Genomic DNA, 25,806 nt, shown 5'->3' on the forward strand with positions numbered 1-25,806 from the left:
TTATAGAAAGATATTGGCTGGTTCTAAATGAGTAAGAAACTTGAATTTGAACAGCTTTTCTTCTTGGAGAATTAAGAATTTGGTTAGTTTTAGGAATAATTATTTAGGGAATTTTAAAAAAATGCCAAATGGTCAATTTCCAGAAAGTTTTAAGTTAATTTGTTATCTAACATATCCTCTGTTGTTTCATTTCCCCTCATAGGGGAAATACCCTTTTCTATAAATAGAATACCAAACCCAGAGAATTAAATTAGCCTTCAATGCAGAGTTTTGGCAAAGTTCTTTCATTTTAGAGTAATCACAGATCTTATATCTAGCAATACAATTATGAAGCACTTATTTCATGCCATCAGTTTTAAGTGACTGATCTTCAGAATAGCCTGTAGAATTTAGAGCAGATCAATCCCAGTTTTACCTGTATGAAGATGTAATAAAAGAGTAGCAGAAAATAGATAACATTCGAGGCAGTGAACCAGATGAAACTTCTGTGGGTCTGAGTGATCTGTAAACTGTTCACTTTGATAGAATTGAAGAAAGCTCCTGGAAAGAATGCAAAAAGTTTTGGGAGAAGAGTCCAGCTTTCCCTCTGGATTCCCAACTATGCAGACCGTCCCTTAACCGACAATTGCTATTTCCTTTAGTCCTGAGTTTTGTGAACTCACCCTACTCAGTACTTCCTTTTATCAAATAAATACGATTGGTTCAAGAGTAGAAGCCTAAGTTTTTTTTTAAAGAAGGGAAGAATGTATAAATATAAAGAGAAAAAAAAGTGTTGCTAGTATTTGTGTAAATGCTTTGTTTTTCTAATTGATACATAGTGGAATATATATGGAGTCACAGCTAGTAAGGAAAATAAGTAGAAAGATAGAAGATGGATAATCTATAAAGAAAATAGGGCGGGAAAAAAAATCTTTGATTCCTGTTGCAATGCTTGACTGACGTGAAGTTTGAGAAAATACAGTAGAATGGTAAATAGAAATGTGTAAAGGCTGATATGTAAAAAGTGACACTTGTTTGTTTTAAATGTTTTAAAGAATAAAAATATTTTTTTGCTAAGAAAAACATTCTAATAAAAGTATGTAAAGATAAATGTTGAATGTATAGTTGTCTTATTTTGTTCTATAAGGAAAGTAGTATATAAAAATTCGAGATATCCCAATTAAAAGCTTTTGAATGGGGCAGCTAGGTGGCGCAGTGGATAGAGCACCAGCCTTGAATTCAGGAAGACCTGAGTTCAAATATGACCTCAGACACTTAACACTTCCTAGCTGTGTGACCCTGGGCAAGTCACTTAACCCCAGCCTTTAAAAAAAAAAAAAAAGCTTTTGAACTCTTTATTTCCATATGAAGTATGACCAAAAATATTAGAACTCTTCAATCTACAAGAGCAGTAGGGATGAGACTTTTTCAGTCCTGCAGCACATGAAATAACCATTACAATGCTATTTTGAAACTTTTTTTGGACTTTGTTTACTACTGATATTATTTTTGACATCTCCCCCACATTCTTTGTTTTTCTTTGCTCTATCAGTAATAATCTGGGGCAGCTTGGTGATCCCAAATACTAGAGTGGCTTGGAGTCAGACAGGTTCATCTTCCTAAGCTCAAATCGTGCTCCCCGACTGTGTGACCCTGACCAAGTCACTTAATTCAGCCTTAGTTTCCTCATTTGTCAAATGAGCTGGAGAAGGAAATGACAGATCACTCCAGTGTCTTCGCCAAGAAAGCCCCTAATGGGTTCACCACGACTCAAGCTCATGAACAACAAAAGCTTTAGAAAATGCTGGTGTGTGCTTGCCTCAGTAGGAAGGCCGACTAGAAGCTTTGAGGCTGTTCTTATTAGGCAGGAGACCAAAAAGGAAAAACTTTTTTCAGAAAGTGCAAGGGAGTAAGCAGGCCCTTGAGAAGAAATAAAGGGATGATATGTAAGTTGACCTGCTACTCAGAAGTCTCTGTAATTTGTACAAGCTTTAAGCCCTGTCTCCAAATAGGGTGTTGAAATTAACATGTTTTCAACAAGCAAAGGATGCCCTTAAACCCCCATAAAGTAAAACAGACCTCTTTTAGCCCCCAAGGGCTATGGAAAAGCCTGGGGAATAGAGCTACTCTTACCCACACCATTGGACTCCAGAATCAGGGTCACCACACAGAAGAGGTTCACGTTAGCGTTATAGACAACAAATGATACTAAGAGGCTTCTGGTGTGTCTATCTAGCCAATGGTTTTGTTTCAGATGCTGAAGAATTCTAAGAGAGGCAGAGGAGAAAAAGAGTAAATAACCCCAGTCCAAGAAGGAAAAAGTCCTAATATATTTTTTAAGGGCTTAATAAATATTTATTGCATTGGTTTGAATTGACTATGAAGGAATAAAACAAAGTTTTTCAAAAATCTAAAGCTCCCTTTAGCTGGCAGATATCACTATCTTTTTTTTTTTAATTTTCAAAATATATGCATGGATAATTTTTCAATATTATCCCTTGCAAAATCTTGTGTTCTAATTTTCACCCCTGTCCCTTCATCCTCTCCCCTAGATGGCAAGTAGTCCAATATATGCATGCATATTTATACAATTATCTTCCTGCACAAGAAAAATGAAATAAAAGATGCTCTGATATTTTGTCCTCTTTTCCACAAAACAGAAGATGAGTTTTTTCTGTCATTTGAGTGGACGGTATTTTGTGAAATTTGTGTTTGACCACAAATGCTAATATTTCTACTAGTACTGGCATAAAAACAGTACATGAAGTTGGTAAACTTACAAAGAAAAATGCTCAGCATTAAAACACCCTGGTGGTATACAACACCATACAAGTAAACATTTCTACAATTAATTTCAAAGAAGGAATCATTATGTATCAGCACCATACACCATACAGTGCTGGCTAGTTGCTGATGTGAACACCTTAGTTTCAGTTGAAGCACTGATAGCTTTAATTTTTATAGGTTAAGCACAGTATCATTGTTTGGGTAATTTAGCTCTCTCCCCTCCCTCTGTTCCATGGAAGTTTAATTAGTGGTTTCATAACAGAATGGACCTTCAGGAGTCATCTAGTGCAACTTGTAGATGAAGAAACAGACTTAAAAAAAATTTAAATGATTTGCTAAGGTTGCACAATAAATCAAGTGTCAAACCAATTTTCTAAGTTATTAACCATCAACAACAAAAAAATACAGAGACAAAAGTCATCTATAAATGGTATCATTTATGATTTGTTTTTTAAACATTTAGAGCAATTTTAACAAACTAACAATAAAGACCAGCTCTTCTGATGTCAAATCCAGTACTTTGTCACATGTGATTGATGAAGCCTTCACTAGATACACATCAAACTATGGTTTCTGATAATTTTATCAAGTAGTTTTTGAATAAACTGTTCATGAGGAAAGTCTTGCTCGAATGACATTTAATAGTTTGGCCAACTTTGAGTTATACTTGAAAATATCTTACCAGAACAGCGATGGAATGGATTTTTGCCCTAACTACAATGTACCAGTAGAATGAAACAAAACCTAGAACTTTGTATCTAAAAGGAAAACTTCCCCAGAAAGAAGAATGGTCCCTAAAATGTTAGTAACATGGTAAATAGATATGGTATCTGTAAGCCTGAATTTATTATATATTTTGTTAGCCCTCAAATGCCCCACTTCAAGAATGGACAGAAAGCTACATCCCAGAACTTTTGCTCAGAATTCAGATTGGCTCACCTGTTAGCATCCTTAGAGTTGTTCCCAAGAGTAACAACATAACCTCCTCCTGAGTAGACTGCAAACTGCCCTTGGATAGGGTATCCACCCAAGTCTTCCTCATTCTGATAACACCAAATGCTCTCTTGATTTGTACTATTCAGATCAAGAGGGGTCCAGTTAACTCCATAATTCTTTTGATCCTCCTGATACTGATAATAAAACTTCACTTGTTCACTAGGAGAAATTCTTTTTGGAAAGGATATAGCATCAGGAATCCGGATCTGGCGAATTTGGACACTACCTATAAGTAAGGAATTTCCTTCAGCAATAAAACCTAGGGACCAAAAAAAAAAAAAAAATCATTAGACCATCCAGCTAAGTGAGAGAAAAGAGCACTAAAAAGTTTACTGGAAATACCTAAAATAATAGGACTTGCTCCACTAAGACCCTAAAGATTCATTAAAACTTTATAAAGAAATGAATCTGTACAAAAATTTTCACTTGATTTTGTAATAATGGTTTTATAACCATGAACAATTCACATTGTGTCCAATAATTGAAAAATGTCTGTGTAACGGCAAACATTGAAAAAAAAAAAGTGAGATGATATAAAAAGTGATATAAAGAAAGAAAAAAGTGGACAATATATCGCCAGTGACTGCAGTTATATAACAACTTATATAAGAGGATGTTTTTTATTGTTAAGATTGCACGTTTAAGAAACAAATTATAAATGTATGGAATTGCCTGTCATGGGGGGAGGGAGTAGAGGGAAGGGGGGCTTAATTTGGAAAAATGAATACAAGGGATAATATTATAAAAATATATAATAAAAATTATTAAAAAAAAGAAATTATAAATGATACCATTTACAGATGATCATTTTAATTTTGGTTTTGTATTTTAATTTTTTGTTGATGGTTACTTAATTTAGAATAAAAGTAAGCTGGTTGTTTAGATTATAGAAGAGATGATTGAATTTGCACATAACTTAAATATTTGTTGAATTGTTCAGTCATGATTCCATTTGAAGTTTTCTTGGCAAAGCTATTGGAGTCACATAGCTAGTCTATGAGGCCATATTTGAACTCAGGAAGATGAGGCTTTCTGATTCCAGGCCCAGTTCTCTCTCCATTGTGCCATGGAGCTGCATCAAGGTCAAAATAGCTTTCATAACTATGGCTAAGGAGAAGATTCTTAAATAAGGGATAGAGGTGATATAAAAGATAAATTGTTGAGATTACATGAAATTGAAAGCTCTCACATTTATCTAAGGAACTAGATTGAGAAAGGAAGTAGTCAATTGGTGGGAGGAAATCTTGACGGGGTGGGTAATTTGCCTTAAACAGCTTTGATAGTTTCTTGATGGCAAACATATATAAAGAAATAGCATAGTTATATAACCAAGACACATTTCTTAATGGATAAATAGTAGTGGAATATGACTACTCTGTTTTCAAAAGAATTGCAAACTTTTTAAAAATGCACGATCTCTACAATTCACCATGATGCATTATAATAATAGTGTAAGTATAGTAAAAAGTATAATATACTACAATAAGGATAGTATAAGAACCACTGTAATAATAAATGCAAATCAAAGCAGGTCTGAGGTTTTACCTTACACCCACCATATGGACAAAGATGGGAATGGTAAATGTTGGAAGGATTGTGAAAAGACAAGCATTATTGATACTTTAATGGTAGATTTATAAATTGATACAACCATTCTAGAAAGCAGTTTGGAATTCTTCTAACAATGTGACTAAAACGCTCATGCCCTTTGAGAAGAATGGAGACAATGTACCTCCTTCCTTTGCAGAAATGAGAGACAATATGGCACATTGTCTCAGACTTAGTGGGAGTTTTGACAAACTACCATCTATTTTTCTTGTCTATCTCTTACAATAAGGGATGGTTCTCTAAGTGAAAATGGAAGTTAGAAATGAAGGTGATGTGAAAACAAGAATAACCAATAAATATTAAAAGGAAAAAAAAAACATTGTGGGGAACCTATAGAAACTAACAATATCAAACCATCACTCAGTATTCAGCCACCTACCATGTGCCAGATGCCATGCTAGGCGTTGGGGGATACAAAGTTCCTGTCCCCACTATGTGATTCTTACCTCTGTATTTCCCATACAGGTTAGGAATAAGGGTTTTGTTGGTCCATTTGTAGAAGTGTTTAATACGTTTGATCTCTTCAAAAGGATTATTGATTCTCTTCTGGATGGCCTGATTGAGGTAAAACCTGTGGTAATTCCTTTCTGAATGAGCGGAAATCATCAGCATTACAAGGAAGAGGATTTGTACTGTTAGAGAAATTAAATGAGTGATTAAGAGGCAGCAATGGTATAGTAAGTGGAGTGCTTGGGTTCCTAACAATTAGCTATCCTTCCTCCAAGAAATTGGAATTCCCTACTAGGATTTTTTCCCCAGAGTAGTTCTTTTTGTCTTTTCTATTAGACAATATTCTCCCCCCAGAAGAGGTAAAACAAGTCTCATCTCACATATATCAGTACTATTGTTGAGTTTGTTATAAGCCTATGTATACTGTATGTGTGGGTATTATAATGTCTGTGTTCACAAAGCAGAGTAGCACTTGTGTTTCAAAATACGTGGGATATGTTTTCATCTGTGTTGATAATGTGGAAATAATCATACTTAATCATATACCTTATTCTTTTTGAGTGATTTAAACTTTTTTTTTAAAATGTTTTTATAAGTAATTAATTTTCTCTCTTAGCAATTCTGTGAGATAAGTAAGACTTATCATTATTTCTATTATTCACATGGGGAAAATAAGTCATAGAGAAATTAAGTCTTTGTCCAAGGAAATAGATCTGGGTGGGAGTGAAATCCCTGGGTGGGATTTCCTTCTTGATACTGTCTGAAGTCTTTCCATTGACTATACTGCCCTCTAAAACTCAGAATAAATTCTCAATGGACAAATTCCTTCTCCCCCACATTTTTTCTTTTTGCTGGCTTAAGTTGCTTTGTTCTTTCTCATACCGAAAATTTCTCTCGCCAGTTGGAACAGTTGCTTCTCTTTCATGGTTCTTTCTGGAATTATAACTGGGCTGTTCACAGCAGGGACTTTATAAATGGGATTGTTCTCATCTCTTAAACCAGGTGGTGACAAGGAGGGACATCTTGCTGTCAAAAAAAGCAAAACAAAACAGAGGCAAAAAAAACCTCTATTCTTTGGTGAATACTGATTTTTGCTGAATAGTTTGGTGAAATATTGATCAAAATGGCCCTAGACAGAGAGGTAGGATCCCTAAATGAATAAACCCAATCCAACCCAGTATGCATTTGTTAAATGCCTGCCTGGTTGTTGGCACCTTGCTAGATAAAAAAATGACAAAATGAAAATTGGTTTGATTCAATAAGGCCTGCCTAGATTGTAAGTGATTGTGCTAGCATAGTACAATTGGAAATCAGTCAACAAGCAGTTATGAGTACAGCTAGGTAGCCATAGTGCTTGGAGCACTGGGCCTGGGTCCCCTTTCTAAGTTCAAATCTGGCCTCAGAGACATTCCATGTGTGATCCTGTGCAGATTACTTAACCTTATTTGCTTCCGTTTTACCATCTGTAAAATGGACTGGAGAAGGAAATGCAAACCATTCCACTATCTTTGCCAAGAAAACCCCAAGTGGGAGCACAAACAATTGAACATGTCTAAAAATGACTGAATGACAAACAACAAAACATCAAGCATTATACTAAATACTGGTTACAAAGAAGGGCAAGAGACACCCTGCCCTCTAGAAACTTATGGTCTAACAGGGAGATGGCCTATAACAACTATATATAAACAGGATATGTTCGGGGGAAATTGGGGGAAGATCCTAAACCTAAGGAAAATGGGAAACGGCTCCTACTTGAGGGAAGATGTGAAGGAATTACCCAGGAGAGCCAAGATCTTTCTCATCTGTTGTTCCTTCTCTTTGTTTTTCCATGATATCCTTGTCAGCAACAGTGAGAGGAACACTGTGAGTATTGTCACCTACAAAAGAGAATGAGAGTTCTTGCTAACCAGTATTACAGGATTTGTTTGGGGGCAGGAAGTTGAATTTTTTGCCTAAAATGAGGATTGTCTATGATAAATAGATTTCAATACCATGCTTTCTTTCTTTCTTTCTTTCTTTCTTTCTTTCTTTCTTTCTTTCTTTCTTTCTTTCTTTCTTTCTTTCTTTCTTTTTCTTTCTTTCTTTCTTTCTTTCTTTCTTTCTTTCTTTCTTTCTTTCTTTCTTTCTTTCTTTCTTTCTTTCTTTCTTTCTTTCTTTCTTTCTTTCTTTCTCTCTTTCTCTCTTTCTTTCTTTTATAACTTTTTATTTACAAGATATATGCATGGGTAAGTTTTCAGCAGTGACAATTGCAAAACCTTTTGTTCCAATTTTTCCCCTTTTTCCTCCCACCCTCTCCCCCAGATGGCAGTTGACCAATACATGTTAAATATGTTAAAATATAAGTTAAATACAATATATGTATACATGTCCAAACAGTTATTTTGCTATACAAAAAGAATCGGACTTTGAGATAGTGTACAATTAACCTGTGAAGGAAATCAAAAATGCAGGCGGACAAAAATAGAGAGATTGAGTGGTTCATAGGCATCTCCCAGAGTTCTTTTGCTGAGTGTAACTGGTTCAGTTCATTACTGCTCTATTAGAGCTGATTTGGTTCATCTCATAGTTTGAAGAGGGCCACGTTCCTCAGAATTGATCATCATATAGTATTGTTGAGAAGAGAGGCAGAGGAGGAGAGGAAAAAAAAAAGGGATGGGGGAAGGGAGGAGGGAGAAAAAGAAGAGGACAGAAAAAGGAAAAGAAAAGGAGAAAATGAAGATGGAAAAAAGGAAGGAAGAAGAAAAAGAAAAAAGAGAAAGGAAGAGAGGAAGGAAGAGAGAAAGAGAGAAAGAAAAAATAAAAGAAGGAAGGAAGAAAAAAGGAAGGAGGGAGGAAGGAAGGAAGGAAGAAAGAAGGAAGGAAGGAAGGAAGGAAGGAAGGAAAGGAAGGAAGGAAGGAAGGAAGGAAGGAAGGAAGGAAGGAAGGAAGGAAGGAAGGAAGGAAGGAAGGAAGGAAGGAAGGAAGGAAGGAAGGAAGGAAGGAAGGAAGGAAAGGAAGGAAGGTAAAGTGAATATTATTTTACACCTTATCTTATGAATATGATAAGTAGAAGATCTTGTAATATTGGAAGGGAAGTGAACTGCTTGTAATGACTGAGAAGTTGCTTGACCTCATCCCCTAATATATCTTTGGAGGGACTCTTGTTAATTTTTTTCTGAATCAAAATGAAGAAGGGACCCCTAAACTCTAAAAATCCTTGAGGGAGAAAATCTCCTTTAACTCTGCCTCAGTGAGGGACCCTGCCAAAGGAAAGCAAACAGGGCAGTTTCATTCTGTTATCTAGGTGGGGTCTAGATAACAAACTCCATAGGTTCCAGTCATTGAATTCTATTCAAATTCCAGCCCAAGCTGAAACCCAGCTTGTAGAACTCCACCCATGAGCCCCCTTCAGCTTGTAGCCAAAGCTCCTATTATAAAAGAGCCAAGCTAAAATTCTTTGCAGAGGTTCCAAACATGCCATGCTAGGCTATTCCAAGGAGCCTCTGCTCCTGCCCACTGGATAATATTCTTTTCTAGGGCCTCCCTCTCTTTACCCTCACCTATTTCCCTAACCAGACTTTGTGCCTGTCAATAATAATAATAATAATAATAAACCTCTTTTATCAATCTAGGTTTTTGGGTCTGTAAATTCCTTTACAGAAAATCTCTGCACCACCAGAAGGAAGTCCCCCAAACTCCCTATCCTTGCGCCAAATCCCAAGAGGGTGCAGGGGACAAAACCTCTCCATTTGGTTCCCTGAACCCCAAACCTGCCACTAGACCGTATCATTTAACTCCCTGACCACCAGAAATCCTAATCTCATTTTGTTTCCCTAAATCTAGACCTTGTCATTTGGTTCTCTACTAAAGGGAACCCCCAAACCTAAGCCTCATCAAAAGGGCAAAAAGCTTTATTATATTGCCATAAAATTGGCAAAGTTCCTAATGAACATGTCATTAACAAAGGGGAAGACACCATCTATTAATGAATTTTTTTTAAAAAGTCAAGTATTAAAAATCCAGTATAGGATAGAACTTGGTAGAAAGTCTTATAGAGGACTATGTTAAGCACTAGGGATAAAAAGAAAGGGTGAAAAAAAAACAAAAAACCTCTGCCTTCAAGGAGTTTACAGTTTAATGAGGAAGAATATGGCTTGATGACAATGAGGGAGACAAACAATCTGGATTTTATTCCTGACTCTGGTAGTATGAATGACAAACAACAATCTGTCATAATGCAGATATTTAATAAATATTTGTTGACTTGACTTTGAAGTCAGCTCTCTCCCCAGTACATTTCATCCTTTCTATTAATGGCTAGTTCTTTTAAAAACAGACCTTTAAAAGGATCTTTATAAGATGTGAGGTAAAACCTCAGTGTTGTCTTAATTTTATATTTCTCTTATTATTAGTGATTTGGAACATGTTTTCATATTGAATTGATAATTTGTAATTAATTCTCTTCTTGTGGAAATTCTTCTCATGCCTTGACAATTTACCTTTTAAAGAATGGGACTTAAGCTTATATATTTGTGTCAATTCCTTATATATCTTGGATATCAGACTTTTATCAGTGATAGTGATAAAAATTTTTTTTTCTATCTGGACTGATTTTGATATTGTAAAACATTTTAAATTCATTTGTTTTTAATTCTCACCTCTATTCCTTGTTTGGCTATCAATTCTTCCCCATCTATAATTATGACAAGTTCTTTCTTGTATGTATTCTTTTTGGTTTTTTATTTTTATATTTTTATTTATTTGTTTATTTGGCTGAGGCAATTGGGGTTAAGTGATTTGCCCAGAGTCATACAAGAATTGTTAAGTGTCTGAGGCCAGATTTGAACTTAGGTCCTCTTGACTTCAGGGCTGGTATTCTATTTACTGTGCTACCTTGCTGCTTGCTGCCCCCCCTCCTTTTTAAAAGGTAGTAACCTTTAGTATTCAGGTCAACTGTCTATTTGGGATGTTTATTGTGATAAAAGATGCTGGTCTAAACCCTAATTTCTGCCAAACTGATTTCCATTTTTTCTAGTGATTTTTGTAACAAAGGAGCTCTTTCCCTTATAATTTACGTGCTTGGGTTAATCAGACACTGAACTTTTCATTAAATTGCTTTTGTTTTTTGCTTAGCTAGTCTGTTGCATTGTTCTCTTTTTCTATTTCTAGAATAAAACCAAATAGTAATTAAATAATGGTCATTATATAGATTTAGGCTTAGTAATACTCTGTTCCCTTAATTTTTCTGCTTTTTTCATTATTTCCTATGAAGGTCTTCCTAGCTCTAAGGTCAGCTGTCTGTACTTAAAGTAGGGATACAGAACAGAAAAATATTTTTGTGTTATGGACTCCTTTAGCAATCCAGTAAAATCTATGAATACCTTTTCAGAGTAATGTTTTGCAATTCATAAAAGTAAATACTCAGGATTACAAAAAACAAAACAAACAAAAAATGGGTTAAGAAACCCTCCTTGTAGGAAGGAATTTATGACCAGAGGAGAACTAGAGATCATTATTGATCACAAAATAGAAGATTTTGATTACATCAAACTAAAAAGTTTCTGTACAAATAATACTAATGCAAACAAGATTAGAAGGGAAGTAACAAATTGGGAAAATATTTTTAAAAACAAAGGTTCTGACAAAGGTCTCATTTCCAAAATATATAGAGAACTGACCATAATTTATAAGAAACCGAACCATTCTCCAATTGATAAATGGTCAAAGGATATGAACAGACAATTCTCAGAGGAAGAAATTGAAACTATATCCACTCACATGAAAGAGTGTTCCAAATCACTACTGATCAGAGAAATGCAAATTAAGACCACTCTGAGATACCACTACACACCTGTCAGATTGGCTAAGATGACAGGAACAAATAATGACAAATGTTGGAGGGGATGTGGGGAAACTGGGACACTAATACATTGCTGGTGGAGTTGTGAAAGAATCCAGCCATTCTGGAGAGCAATCTGGAATTATGCCCAAAAAGTTATCAAACTGTGCATACCCTTTGACCCAGCAGCGCTACTACTGGGATTATATCCCAAAGAAATACTAAAGAGTGGAAAGGGACCTGTATGTGCCAAAATGTTTGTGGCAGCTCTTTTTGTTGTAGCTAGAAACTGGAGGATGAATGGATGTCCATCAGTTGGAGAATGGTTGGGTAAATTGTGGTATATGAAGGTTATGGAATATTATTGCTCGGTAAGAAATGACCAGCAGGAGGAATACAGAGAGGCCTGGAGAGACTTAAATCAACTGATGCTGAGTGAAATGAGCAGAACCAGAAGATCGCTGTACACTTCAACAACAATACTGTATGAGGATGTATTCTGATGGAAGTGGAAATCTTCAACATAAAGAAGATCCAACTCACTTCCAGTTGATCAATGATGGACAGAGGTAGCTGCACCCAGAGAAGAAACACTGGGAAGTGAATGTAAATTGTTAGCACTAATATCTGTCTGCCCAGGTTGCATGTACCTTCGGATTCTAATGTTTATTGTGCAACAAGAAAATGATATTCGCACACATGTATTGTACCTAGACTATATTGTAACACATGTAAAATGTATGGTATTGCCTGTCGTCGGGGGGAGGGAATAGAGGGAGGGGGGGTAAATTGGAAAAATGAATACAAGGGATAATATTATAAAATATATATATATATATATATATATATATATATATATATATATATATATATATATATATAATAAAAAAAAAAAAAAAAAAAAAAAGAAACCCTCCTTGTTCTAGTTCTTTATTTTACCAAATATCTTTTGCTGTTATTTTGCCTGGTTTTACAAAATATTTCTTTGATACTTTGGATAGAAATTTACTTCAGTTTCATTTGTATTAAATTCCCACTTACTTTCACTGGCTGGATTATGAAAATATTCTGGAGGACCGAAAGTACCATGGAAATGACCCAGCTGGTTGCTTGATCTTTGTTCAGTTTTAGGCTATAAAGAGCTGTGAAAAAAGCTGAGACCAGACTTGTCACACCCAGAAGGACCCAGCAGATATAAAGGGACCATTTTGGCAGGTAACTGGAGAGGGCAGGCTTCTCTTCCTCTGAGTCCAGAATAGGGAAACTCGTGATATCACTGTGGAGAAGAGATTGGGGGCAAAAATCTTGCATTAAATGATGTTCTAGAAGGAGGATGGGAAACAGAGGTAGGAAGGAGCCTCTTACCTGCTGGGGCCCCGGGCCATGGAAAGAATGTGGGTCTCCACAAGCTCCCTGAGACTTTGTAGCTGGCTGGCTAAGTACAGGAAGTCATGGGGCTTTGTGGATGGGCTTGCCAAAAGTGTCTTGAACTGGGATTGCAGCCTCTCCAGGACTCTGAGCAAGTAATGGTTTAAATTGTGGAGATTTTCTGGAACCTCTGAAAGCACATATGGATTTGAGGATGCTTCTTAAGAGAAAGTTCTCAGTCAAGGCTAGTTATTAACAGAGATGGATGGCTTCAATTAAGCTGTTTCTGCCTTGGTGAGTTGGACTTACCTCTACATATGACCATACTTGATCCTGCTTTACAAATCATTCAGCTGTAAGTATTTAAAATGATTCAAGAAACTATACTTCCTGGGGCAGGTAGGTGACGTAGTGGATAGATCACCAGCCCTGAATTCAGGAGAATCAGAGTTCAAATGTGATCTCATACACTAAACACTTCCTGGCTGTGTGACCCTGGGCAAGTCACTTAATCCCAGCCTCAGGGAAAAAAAAGAAAGAAAGAAAAGAAAGAAACTTAAATTTAAGAGAGAAAAATAAGTATCTTGTTATTTTTTCCCCAGTTATGTTTAACTCTCTGTAACCCCTTTGGAGTTTTTTGGTCAAAGATACTGGAGTGGCTTGCTATTTCCTTGTCTAGCTCATTTGATATGAAGAAACACAAACAAGGGGAAGTGACTGGTCCAGGATCACACAGCTAGTGAGTGTCTGAGGCTGGATCTGAATTCAGGTCCTCCTAACTCCAGATATCGTGACACTTATTAGACATTTACTAGCTTTCTGACCCAGGGAAGTCACTTCAACCTGTCTTCCTCAGTTTCTTCCTTGGTAAAATGAGCTGAGGAAGGAAATGGCAAATTATTCCATTATCTCTGCCAAGAAAACCCTGAATGAGATCATAAGGAGTCAGAAACCACTGAACAAATCCAGCATTTATTAAATACTTGTGGTGTTCCAGGAACTGGGAATACAGATACAAAGCTGGGGTAGAGGAGATCAGGAAGCCAAAGGAAAGCAAGTGTATTTAGTTTGAGATATGAAAGAACCCGGGGACTCTAAGAAAAGGCACTTCCTGCACTGACAGGCTGTGTAAAGGCATGTCAGAAGGTTCAACCAACTTTTAGACACTCTTTATAAGGGAAATATACTGGAATCATTGTGAGAAACAAGTTGTATCCAAACCCTGATTTCCTCAATCATATGATCTCAGTGATCTCTAGAAATGAACAAAGACTTATAGTAGCTTTCTAGAGAGGGAACTAAGCAGTTGGTCTCTGCTGTCCTCAGGGAATAGTTCAATGGAATTACTGTCAGCCCTGTAGCTTTGGGAAAATTCTTGTATTAGTACATCTGAGGAAGAGATTAGGGCTCAAAGGGGTTAAAACCAGGAAGAGGTAAAATCCTCCTCATCAGTAGTTCAGTGCTTGGGAACAGTGGGAAGGTAAGCAGAGAGAAGAAGCATTAACAGCACTTTACCATTTGCAAAAAGTGACCCTGTCTGCTGCCATTGGTCGCCTTGCCTGTCTAAGTGAGAATGAATGAGGCTCTCCAGCTGCTTGACCAGATCTGGAACGCTATCAGAACTCCAGTTGGAGCCTTCCCACTCAGAAGGCAAGCATGCATTTTTCAAATGCAGAAATCCCACTGTTTCCTTCAGCTCCTGAATGGTGGAACCAAGATGAAAAAAAATTAATTCTATTTGTTTTTTACAAAAATTAAGAACGATCATGTTGAAAGTATCAGAAGAAACACTAAAGAGTAGGACTAGATCTTTTGTTAAGGGGAAAAGCTACTACACCATCAGAGATTTGGAGTTAGAAAGGACCCTCAGAGACATTCTCAAGTACAACACTCAATTACAAATGAGGAAACTGAGGTTAAAGGGCCTATCTAAGGCAGGATGTGAACGAAGGTGTCCAAAGCTCCATGCCACAGCTGTTTCCATTCATCTATTCAGCACCTACTATGTGCTAGGCACCAGGCTGACACAAATCTCTGTCTTGGTCTCTCTATAAAAGGGACATGAAGAAAACACTGAAAGGTAAACTGCTACCTGAAAGGGGAATGAAATGCAGCAGAATTGGGAAGAAGGAGCTTATGTGTGGGGCAATCAGAGGAGAGAGGCTTGGGACGAGTGGTTTCCTACTCTTACTCTCCACATGCTAACTTTAATTGATTTTGTCTTATAGAGGAATACAAATGCTATTCAAATATAGATGCAACAAATTTGGAAATTGTGCATTATTTTGTAAACATTTCAGATTTTTTTTTTTAATTTCTAATTTCAGTTCTCCAGGAACACAACCCTGATGATCTCACCTTAGATAACTATTATTATTGAAAAAGAGAAATGTGTAATGTGGCTCAAGTTACCTCAGTTATTTTTTGAGTTGTTACAGACGCAAAAGTATCTGATATGGAAGATGCCTGAATGGGAATGAAATGAGGTGGAATCTTCTCTTGTTGCTGAATCAGTGGGAAGATTCTCCCAATGATAAGATTGATTGGGAAGAGGATAGAAGAAGTTTGGATGCTGATGAGTAGTTCAGACCAGGTCACAGCAAAAGGTCCTACTGAAGGAATACAAATAGTACCCAGATTCACTATGCACAGTCACCACTATAAAAACATTCATACCTTCTCTGTCATATATAATTACTTTTATAGCAGGCATATTTATCACAAGGGTTTGCTTTTCATTTCCTTGGGGAGAAGAGAGGCAGGAGGGGAGGGAGCTCAGTAGTGTTTGTGGATAAAATACTGAATTTGGGTCAGGCAGAACTCAGTTTAAATCCTGCTTCAGACACCTACTAACTGTATGACTCAGAGCAAGTCACCCTCTCTCAACTGAAGTTTTCTCATCTGGAAAATAGGAATAATAATAGCACTTATCTCACAGAGTTTTTGTAAGGATTAAACAAAATAACATTTGTAAAGTGTTTAATGTAGATATTAACTATTGTTATTGTTAGGGAAAGGAGGATTAGAGATTTTCCTTCCTTCTCCAAAGGAGAGGAATCCCAGGCAGGCAGGGCAGCTTTGAAAGTTGAATGCTGAACTTACTGTACACTTAAAAAGAAGAACATACTGTCTGAAAGTTTGTAGTTTCATATACATTACTCCCCTGTTGTACAGAATAACAGGATGCTCATTTTATTTGGTGTTTGTTAAGTCAATATAGAAATAAAATGAAATGAAATTTAAAAAAATTCTTATATAGCAACTTTCCTTGTTGCAGGTTTGGCTAGGGATAGAAAACTATTAAGAAAAAAAAAAAAAAGAACCTACAGGACTTTTGGTGCATTCAGCTGGTAGTTAAATGGTGCAGTAGTCAGTGCTGGCCTTAGAATCAGGAAGTCACAGATTCAAATCCTAACATAGTTACTTAATTGTGTGATTCTGGGTAAACTACTTCATCTCTTTCAGACTCAGTTTAATCATTGATTAAAATGCGTGGGATGGTAATAGAAACCCTTACCTCATAGTGTTTGTAAAGCTCTAAACAAACACTAGCTATTATTACTAGTTTATTGATTAATAAATGAAAGGAGGTGAGAGCAGAGAAACCTTCCTAGAATGAAAGAGGCCACCCTTCCTTCCTTGGTTCTGAAAGAAGGCAGTAGATGATGAAGGTCCTGGGGCTAGATTTACCTTTGTCCTCCAGGTCTCTGTTCTCCATGCTGTTTAGCTTCCAGAACATGATGTTGATGACCATGTTACAAATAAGGATTGTCATGCAGCAGGAAAGGCGCTGGACTCTCGTGACCTGGTTCCAGGGGCTGCAGGTCACCACTGACAGCCACAGGTGCTCCTGGGTAAATTTTTCTACAATCATGGAGGAAAATAAATTTCTGAAAAGAGAAGACAAGAGATGGGAAACTATGAGCTCAATCCCTTCTTCTTCTTCTTCTTCTTTTTTCCCCCTGAAGCTGGGGTTAAGTGACTTGCCCAGGGTCACACAGCTAGGAAGTGTTAAGTGTCTGAGGTCAGATTTGAACTCGGGTCCTCTGGAATTCAGGGCTGGTGCCCTATCCACTGCGCCACCTAGCTGCCCTTTTCTTCTTCTTCTTTTTTTTTTTTTTAAAGGAATTGGGGATTCTTGGGCACAGAATGGAAAGATTGTTGGGGTTGGAGGGAGGAGAGACATGAGTTTGAATCTTATCTCTGACCCTTTTTGTCTCTGTACCAAGGAGACCTAACCTCTATGTGCCTCATTTCGCAACGGGATTATGTTCTCTATGAATACTGTATGTACTGCATTTTTTGAACCTTTAAAGTGCTATAAAAGTCTGCTATTTCATACAATAATAATAATGATAATTGATATTTACATATAGCATTTTTTAATTCTGCAAAGCACTTTACACATGCTGTCTAATTTTATCCTCATAATATATATATATATATATAAGAATATGGAGGAAGTAAGTCTTAATTGTTATCCCCATTTTCCAAATGAGGAAACAGTGACAGACAGAGGTTAAGTGGCCTACCCAGGGTCATATAGCTATTAAAGGTCTGAGGTTGGATTTGAACTGAGGTCTCCCTGACTACAGGTCAAACACACTATTTACCGCCCACCTAGCACCATATTTTATATGGTGCTTTGAAGATGAAAGGGAGGGAAAACAAAAGTTAAATAAAAAAAAGTTTTTAAAAAGTTAAAAATGTACTTGATTATTTCATTCAAAAATATAAATTAATTTGTTCTCATTTCCTACCCCTACTTCTTGCTTCTTTCTCTTCCTAACAACACAAGAAAAGACAAGGGACTATTTATTCATAGTATACTCAGTCAGCAAATAAAAATTATCATGAAAATCCTAGCCAAAAAAAAAAAAAAAGACTAGAAAGTAGAAGCAAGAACTCTATTTTTTTTTTTTTTTACAAGCTTCCAGACTTAGTTCTGCCTTCATTTCCTTTAGACTTTGAACATGTCAATCAGTAAACATTTAGTAAGCAACTACTATATACCAGGCACTGTGATAAGTCCTGGAAATAAAAAGAAAAACAAAGGACAGTCTCTGGTCTGGGGAAGCATACTTGCCTAATGGGAGAGAAAAACAACATGCAAATGGCTCTGTAGAAACAAGCTATAGCTAGGATAAAGTGAAGATATCAACAAAGAGAAGGCCCTAGAATTAATGTAGATTTGGAAGAGCTTCCCATAGAAGGTGGATTTTGGCTGGAAGTTGAAGAAAGCCAGGGAAGCCAGGAATCAGAATGAGGAATAGGGTTAGCCAGGGAAATTATCCAGGCAGGAGATGGAGTGTCTTGTTTGAGGGACAGCAAAGACCAGTTGTCACTGAGTGGCTGAATCAGTAGAGTTTGAGAACACTGGAGAGTGGAAGGGGAAGGATATAAAGACTCCGTATTTAATTCCTGGAGGCCATAGGGAGCCACTTGACAACTAAATGGGGAAAAGTGTCCATTGCACAGAGATGGACCAAGAAGCTTTTTATTGCTTTAGTCAAAACTTGACTTGATGAAGTCCTGTACCATTATGGTGGCAGTGTCAGAGTGGAGAAGGGGTCTCTGTAGAGATTTTGCAAAGGTAAAACCAGCAGGCCTTAGAAACACCTTATATATGGCAGAGGATGGGGGATATGTAGACTGAGAGAGTGAGGAATCCAAGATGACTCCTAGGTTATGCATACAAGGGATGGGAGGATACTGAATTTAAGATGTCTCCATCTTAGTATTTGTATTCTACATAAGTATCCCTCCAGTGCATCTATAGGGATGCCTGGAGAAAACCTAAAGGATTTAGTTCACAGAAATCCTGTGAACTAAAAGGAGGTTGATATGTGTGTTATAGTCAGGAACTACCACAGAAATCCTAGAAGCACTTAGAAGGATAAAGCGAGGTCTGTTGGCCCATAGCCAGGAGAGGCTTTTGTGGCAGGAGAGAAGATATAGCATTTGGTATCTGTTGTTGTTGTTGTTTTTTTACCAGTAATACCTAAAAGAAAGAAGTTCTTTCTTTGAAACTGATGTGAAAACCTGGTCCCGTCGGCAGTCTCCCAGGTCAACAGCCAGCCAGCAATTACATAAGAAATACCACTTCTTCTTTGTGGCCAAGTCACTGACGATTACTTGGTTTACATACCTGTGGTGAAACAGAGAATGACATTATTAGAGTACATGTCAACTGTTTACTGAATGTGATAAGCTCATGTCCTGATGATTCTGTTCCTGAAAGCCAACGTACAGTAGAAAGTAGCCCTGAATTTGGAGTCAGAAACCCTGGGTTTAACTTCCATCTTGGTTATTTACTATCTGTGTATCTGAGGGAAAGCTATTCAAGCTCTTTGGGCTTCAGTTGAACTAAATGATCTTGAGTTCTTCTAGTGCTCTTTTGATCCAAAGAAAAGTGATAGCCATTCTTATCTCCAGTCATGGCCTTTTCCCATCCCCAGAAGAGCTCTTTACTGTTTAAGAAGAGAACATCAGTCTAGTGGAAATGTCTACTGGGAAAAGGTTTTCGAAAGCATTGACATGAAGACATGATTAGAGTTGGGTGACTGGAGTTTTGTGATTGAATTTAGAGAGAGTGGACATTACTTGCAATTTAGTAGCATAGAAACAACTAACTTTAGCTCTTGATTAGCAAACATAATTAGTTAAAATAGGCTACTAGGAGCTCTGGTGCTTCTCTGCCCGATCTTGATCAGATGGACCCTCCCCAAGGGGGCAAATTCTTTCTCTGGCTTTCCTCCTCTTCTTTCTATCCAAACTTCCCCAGAAGAGTCTTATAACAACACAAGATCTCTACTATTGTTCCTGCCCCATCCTCAATTGAGATGAGGTTTTGTGTTGCTTGCTCCATGTATAAAAACTGCTAGCAACTACTTTAATTGTGAGATGGATGGAAAAGGCCTGGGTTATGTAGATTTCATTGTCTACATGGTCTAGTGTTTGTGTGGCTATGTCTTCCCACTTGTATAGACATTTATTAAGCATTTACTAAGTGTTAGGAGGAGGGATTTAAGGAAATTTTAGGTTTTAGGAGCCCTAAAAGCAGATCCTTTCTGCATAATAGTCAGACATTTTATTAATTGTTAGCTCAAGAATATCATCATTTTTTATTATAAAACTATGCTGGTCTCTCTCTAAGAGATACAAAGGGGAAAAAACAAACCTTAGTGAAAAGAAAATACTCACCAGGATGGGCTGGTCCCAGAATTATCATGCCAGAGTCGGATGCTGTGCAACTCCCCTAATGGGGATCTGGTTGTGAGAAGGAAGACATCTTGTGCCCCTTGTTCAAAGACGACTTTCTGGGGATCACTCAGGTGGTGAGGATCACTGTGTCCTTTTGACCCATAAAGGATCAGAATAACCTTGAATCAGACAAAGAAAGATTAACAGAAGAGTTCCTAATACATTCGGACATTTGGAGATTGGACCTAAAGAATGAAATGGAACATCAGAATGGCAGTTAGGTAGGTTCATTTGACTTATATGAAGATTCAAATGAAGTGTCAGTCCTTTGGATTTTTAGGTCTAGGAAAAGACAGCCTCGAGGATAGACATATGATCTTTTAAGATTTGTTTTTAAATCAATCAATTAGCATATGTGTCACGTAAGCTGATTGATCAATTTAAAAAGATTGACAGATTTAAAGCCAAGCCTGTATTCCAGACATGGTGCTAAGAGCTAGGAATACTAAGAAAAGGAAAGCAGTTGCTACTCTCAAAGAGCTGACAGTCTAATGAGACAATATGTACATAACTGATACATAAAATACATAAGAGATACATAAGAGAAATATAGAGATTAGAAGGTAACAGGGAGAGAATAGAAATATACTACTATCAGAAGTCAACAAGTCAAATATCCAGTTCGTCAATAAGCATTTATTAAGCACCTAGTATGTGTTAGAAAGGAAAAAGAGAAATCCTGTTCTTGGAAAGCCCATTCTTTAAGGTAGAGACAACAAATATATACAAACCAATTCTATTCAGGATAAATAGGAAATAATTAAGAGAGGGAAGGCATTAGAATTAAGAGGGATTTGGGAAAGAAAGACTTCTGGTAAAAAGTGGGATTTTTAAAGAAATCAAGAAAGTGAGGAGTTGGAGATGAGGAAGGAGAGCAATCCAGGCATGGGGTACAAGTAGAGAAAATTCCATTAGGAGATTTAGCATCTCAGTTGAGGAATAATGAGACTAATATCACTGGGTAGAGGTGAGGGATATAAAGTGTTAGAGGACCTAGAAAGGTGGCAGGGCCAGGTTGCAAAGGGCTTTGAACACAGAACAGAGGATCATAAAGGTGACAGGCAGCCATGGGAGTTTATTGAGTAGGGGGCTACAGAAGGCTGTGTGTGTGACATGGGTGGCCCAGAATTTCAGGAAAATCACTCTGGTGATTGAAGGGATGATGGATAGGAGGAAGGAGAGACTGTGATAGTCAGAGCAGTGAGAAGGTCATTGAAATAGTCCAGGAGTCATGTATTAGGAGATAAAAGGATATTAGAATGAAAAGTTTTTGTCTCACCTTAGCTGTTGTAGCTGCCCTTCTACGATATCCAGTAAACACCTGAATAAGGTAGTAAGATTGAGAGCTGGGGGAGTTATCTTCCAGGATGGTGACTTTTATCTGTAGGGTGACCAAAATCAGAAAAACATCCTAATATTCTTTTAAGATGCTTTCTCCCATAACAGAAATAGAGACATAAAAATTTGCTGTCATGGAATTATCAATATAAAATTAAATTATTGATATAAAAATTCAGGGCAGAAGTATGGGGTTATGTACAATAGATGTCCTAGAGATAAGGAAGACTGACTATAGCTATAGTTAACCTCACACACTACTACTACTACTACTACTACTACTACTACTACTACTACTACATACACACACACACACACACACACACACACATACACACACACACACTCCTATACTTATATAGACTATCCCAAAAGTTTGTTAAAGCTTAATTTTGAATGTAATCTATTCATAATATATACTTCTAAGTGAATATAAATATATATATATGTTTATATAAATAGTATATTTAAGTCATTATAGCAATACTAAGGCTGAAGCTATTTATCTATATAATTAGGCCCATAGTGTCACTTGACTCTTTATCAAGATTGCAAGGAATGAATGGATTACTTTCTATATTAATTAGGGAATGAGAAATACACCATTGTAAGAAAACTACATAGAAAATGCCCATCTTATTTGGCATTCATTCAGTTTAGATTTTTTTTTAAAAGAAAAAGCCAGATAAAAATGATAAAACATAAATTTAGGTGGTAATTATTTATATTAGAAAATGATTTTTTAAAAAAGCAAACTAGTAAATGATTATTTACATGCAACTTTATATAAATGAGGATAAAAATGAATAACAAATAAAATAGCTAATAAATAGGAATAAATTTATGGTACCTTACGATAGACACTGCTTCCCTCACAACAACCCTGTAAGGTTGATAAAACTAAGAATTATCATTCTCATTTTATAGACAAGGAAACTGAGGCTTCAAAAGTTATGTGACTTTTCCAAGCTCACACAACTAATAAATGATGAGTCAAAATCAAATCTATCCATGAACCTTAGATTTGTGGATTTCAGGTTAAGATCCCCTGGGGTTAAAGTAAGGCACAATGAGATTTAATTTCTGCTACAATTTTTAGAAATTCTTTTCCAGGCTTCCATTGTACTAAAGCCTGGTGAGATACAACTCCCTATAAAAAGGGTGTGTGTGTGTGTGTGTGTGTGTGTGTGTGTGTGTGTGTGTGTGTGTGTGTATGAACAAGACCTATATCCTATCACTTGGGTAGTTGAAGTCATAAAAACAGGATGAAGGAAAATTTCCTCCTCCTTCAGTTTCTATAATGTACAGTAGCAAGAGCCCCGGACTTGGAGGAGGGAGGCCTGGGTTCAAGTCTTGGTTCTGAGCCTATGCTTGTAATCTTGGGTAGTCACGTCAACTCTCTGAGCTTCAGTTTCCATATCTGTAAAAGGAGGGGAAGAAACTAGATGATCTCTAAAGTTCCTTCCAGATCTGATGCTATATAATCTGACAAAGGCATTCTTTCAAAAATAATAACAACCAAAGCTAGCACTTAAAAAAAATTTTAAGACTTGCAAAGCACTTTACAAATATCATCTCATTTGACCCTGACAACTATCCTGGGACATTGATGTAATTGTTTTCACTTTACTGATAAGAACACTGAGGGCTGACAGAGGTTAAGTGACTTGAAAGTGAGTGGATAAGGCAGGATTTGAACTCTGGTCTTTGATAATTTATGTAGGGGTTTGTGAGGAGAAGCATTTTGCCAGAGCTCTCAATGCACCTCACCTTCTTCCTGTCCTCTCTATCTTTTCTCCAGGCCCATACAATGAAAATGATATAAAATCCCAAAAGGCTAGCCAGCAAGGCCACTCCAACAGGATTGTGGGCCACCCTATGAAAGAGCATAACTGTGTCTTGGATGTTCACCATCCTGGGCAAGGCCATAAAGAAGCTGCCAACAGAGGTCAGGTGGCTGCAGAGGCACTGGGTCTTGGTGATGGTGCTCTGGGGCCCTACCTGCAATCAGAGGAAAGGAGGAGAATTAGCTAAAAAGGAGCTAGAGAAATGCAGGAGAAAAGTGTCAGGCTCAGGATATATACTCATCACTTGAAGTTACAATGAGAGTAGTTTTTTGGTGTGGGTTTTAGGATTTTTAATTTATTTTTATTTTTTTTTGCCATTCAGAGACCATGCAAAACATTGGACCTCTTTGAGAATAAAGGATGAACAACCTCAAGAAAATACACATATTATGTAGGGGTAGGAACTGGGCTTATGATTTCATTGGATAAGGAAACTTCTACCAGTGTAGATCATTAGCTTCTCTACAATGCCCAGAGAGCTACTTATAGTTAAGTGACTTGCCTGGCCATCCTGAAGCCAATATATGTCAGAGTGGTGTACCATTAGTAGAAACAGCTAGGAGGGGTTGAAGCCAATGACAGCAGAGAGGAACCACCCACAAAACCTAGAATATACCTTGAGGGATGGATATAACAGGCCTGGCCTTGAGAGAGTTAATCAGTCAATCATATCTTAACATCATTTGATCCTTACATTAATTCCATGAGGAATTGGATGAGGATGAGGAAATGGAGGCTTACAGGGTTTTAGAATCATAAAGTAATTAGATTCTACAGTGGAAAGAACACTGGTTTTGAAATCAGAAGACTAGAATTCTTGCTCAACTTCTCCATTTACTATTTGTCATTAGGAAGCACAATGGATAGAGCATTGGATCTGGAGACAGGAAGACCTGAGTTCCTAGTTGTATGACTCTGGGTAGGTCACTTGTTTGCCTTGATTTCCTTATCTGTAAAATGGGAATAATAGTAGCACTTAACTCCTAGGATCAAATCTTATAACATTTGTAAAGCATTTTGTAAATTGTAAAGCATTACATAAACACTAGTTGTCATCATCATCATTGTTATTTTGATATGATCTTAACCCAGATGGATTTTAGTTTTTTTCTGAAAAATGAGAGGTTTAGACTAAATGACCTCTTGGACATCTCCCAGTTTAAATTACAAATTTTCTGATACTAAGTGTTTGATGTGGGATTAAGACCCCACTTGGGCCAAGTTTCAAATTTAAATCCCCTTTTCCATCCAGAGACTGATGACATGGAGGGAATCATACCCCCAAGGTGCTGGGGGTATGCACATTTGTTTTTGCTATAGTTTGAAGTATGTCTTTGTCAAAGCCGGAGCTTCCTGCTACACTCTACTATGTTTGATATGGCTCATTTCTCTTGAATGTTACAGTGAATTAAATTTGTTATCTCAGACTAATTTAACTGTTTAAATCAGTTTTCTTTCTTGTTCTCCAGTGACACCTTTTAGGTAGCAGAAGTTTGGCAAAGAAACTCAAGATTGGACTAGATAATTTTAATATTCTTTCCAGTTGTAAAATTCAATTAATTTAAGTAGAATTTATCTATTTAATTAATATCTATATAGCATTCTGCAAAGGAGAAAAAGTACAGTCATTATGATTTAGACAGTGACATACATTTAAATTCTTAATAACCCCCCTAAAGCAAAATTCTGCAAGATCTCGCTTCCCCCAAATGTTTTCTTTCTTTGCATGTTAGGAGTTCCTTTTTAATGGGATCCTTAGAATTGTAAACAATTGGATTTCTCTAACTGGGTATCTGATAGACTGGTCTTGGGTTGTGAGATGAGGAATTCATATCACTTAGGAATTATGACCACAAGTCAAAACATAACTCATTTCCTACATGGCATTAGCTCCATAGAGTTCACTGTCCAGATGCAGGCCTGACCTCCTGAAGCAGGTTAAATGACTTGGCCAGGATCAGACAGTCAGGAAGGAAATGTCTGGGGCAGGACTGAAAAGAGGTCTTCCTTATTTCCTCTTTCTTAGGAACAAATATTTATTCCTTTTTAATTAAGTTTAGTTTAATGTTTAGTTAAATATTAAACTAGTTTAGTGTAAAGCCTATAATACATAAATAATATGTATAATATATAAAATGTGGAGATTTTATAATATGTGATATACATAGTATAAATTTAAAACATATTAGAACAGTAGAACATATATATGATTTATTAATAAGTTAATATACATGTGTTAGGGGTTCCTGCTCAAAATGTTTTACTGATGGGGTATGCCATCAAAAGAATTTAGAAGCAAGTCACTGTATTATGCCTTTTGTATTGTAATTTAGAGAGGACCTCCCCTAA

At 36.8% G+C, this 25,806-nt stretch overlaps 1 protein-coding gene across 1 annotated transcript in view; it reads right to left on the bottom strand.

The window, feature by feature from the left end:
* Positions 1–25,806, bottom strand: part of PKD1L3 (polycystin 1 like 3, transient receptor potential channel interacting) — a 59,369-nt gene that overhangs the window by 5,493 nt on the left and 28,070 nt on the right. Inside the window, exons 13-25 of the mRNA XM_074284704.1 lie at positions 23,381–23,611; positions 21,552–21,653; positions 20,213–20,391; positions 19,011–19,157; positions 16,700–16,899; positions 15,422–15,618; positions 14,525–14,708; positions 13,007–13,199; positions 12,683–12,917; positions 7,601–7,700; positions 6,703–6,846; positions 5,803–6,002; positions 416–586 (exon numbers count right to left, since the gene is read on the bottom strand). Coding sequence (XP_074140805.1) covers positions 416–586; positions 5,803–6,002; positions 6,703–6,846; positions 7,601–7,700; positions 12,683–12,917; positions 13,007–13,199; positions 14,525–14,708; positions 15,422–15,618; positions 16,700–16,899; positions 19,011–19,157; positions 20,213–20,391; positions 21,552–21,653; positions 23,381–23,611 — 2,283 coding nt within the window. The remainder of the gene's footprint in view (positions 1–415; positions 587–5,802; positions 6,003–6,702; positions 6,847–7,600; positions 7,701–12,682; positions 12,918–13,006; positions 13,200–14,524; positions 14,709–15,421; positions 15,619–16,699; positions 16,900–19,010; positions 19,158–20,212; positions 20,392–21,551; positions 21,654–23,380; positions 23,612–25,806) is intronic.

Source organism: Sminthopsis crassicaudata, chromosome 2, assembly GCF_048593235.1.
Source record: "Sminthopsis crassicaudata isolate SCR6 chromosome 2, ASM4859323v1, whole genome shotgun sequence".
Taxonomy (NCBI): domain Eukaryota; kingdom Metazoa; phylum Chordata; class Mammalia; order Dasyuromorphia; family Dasyuridae; genus Sminthopsis; species Sminthopsis crassicaudata.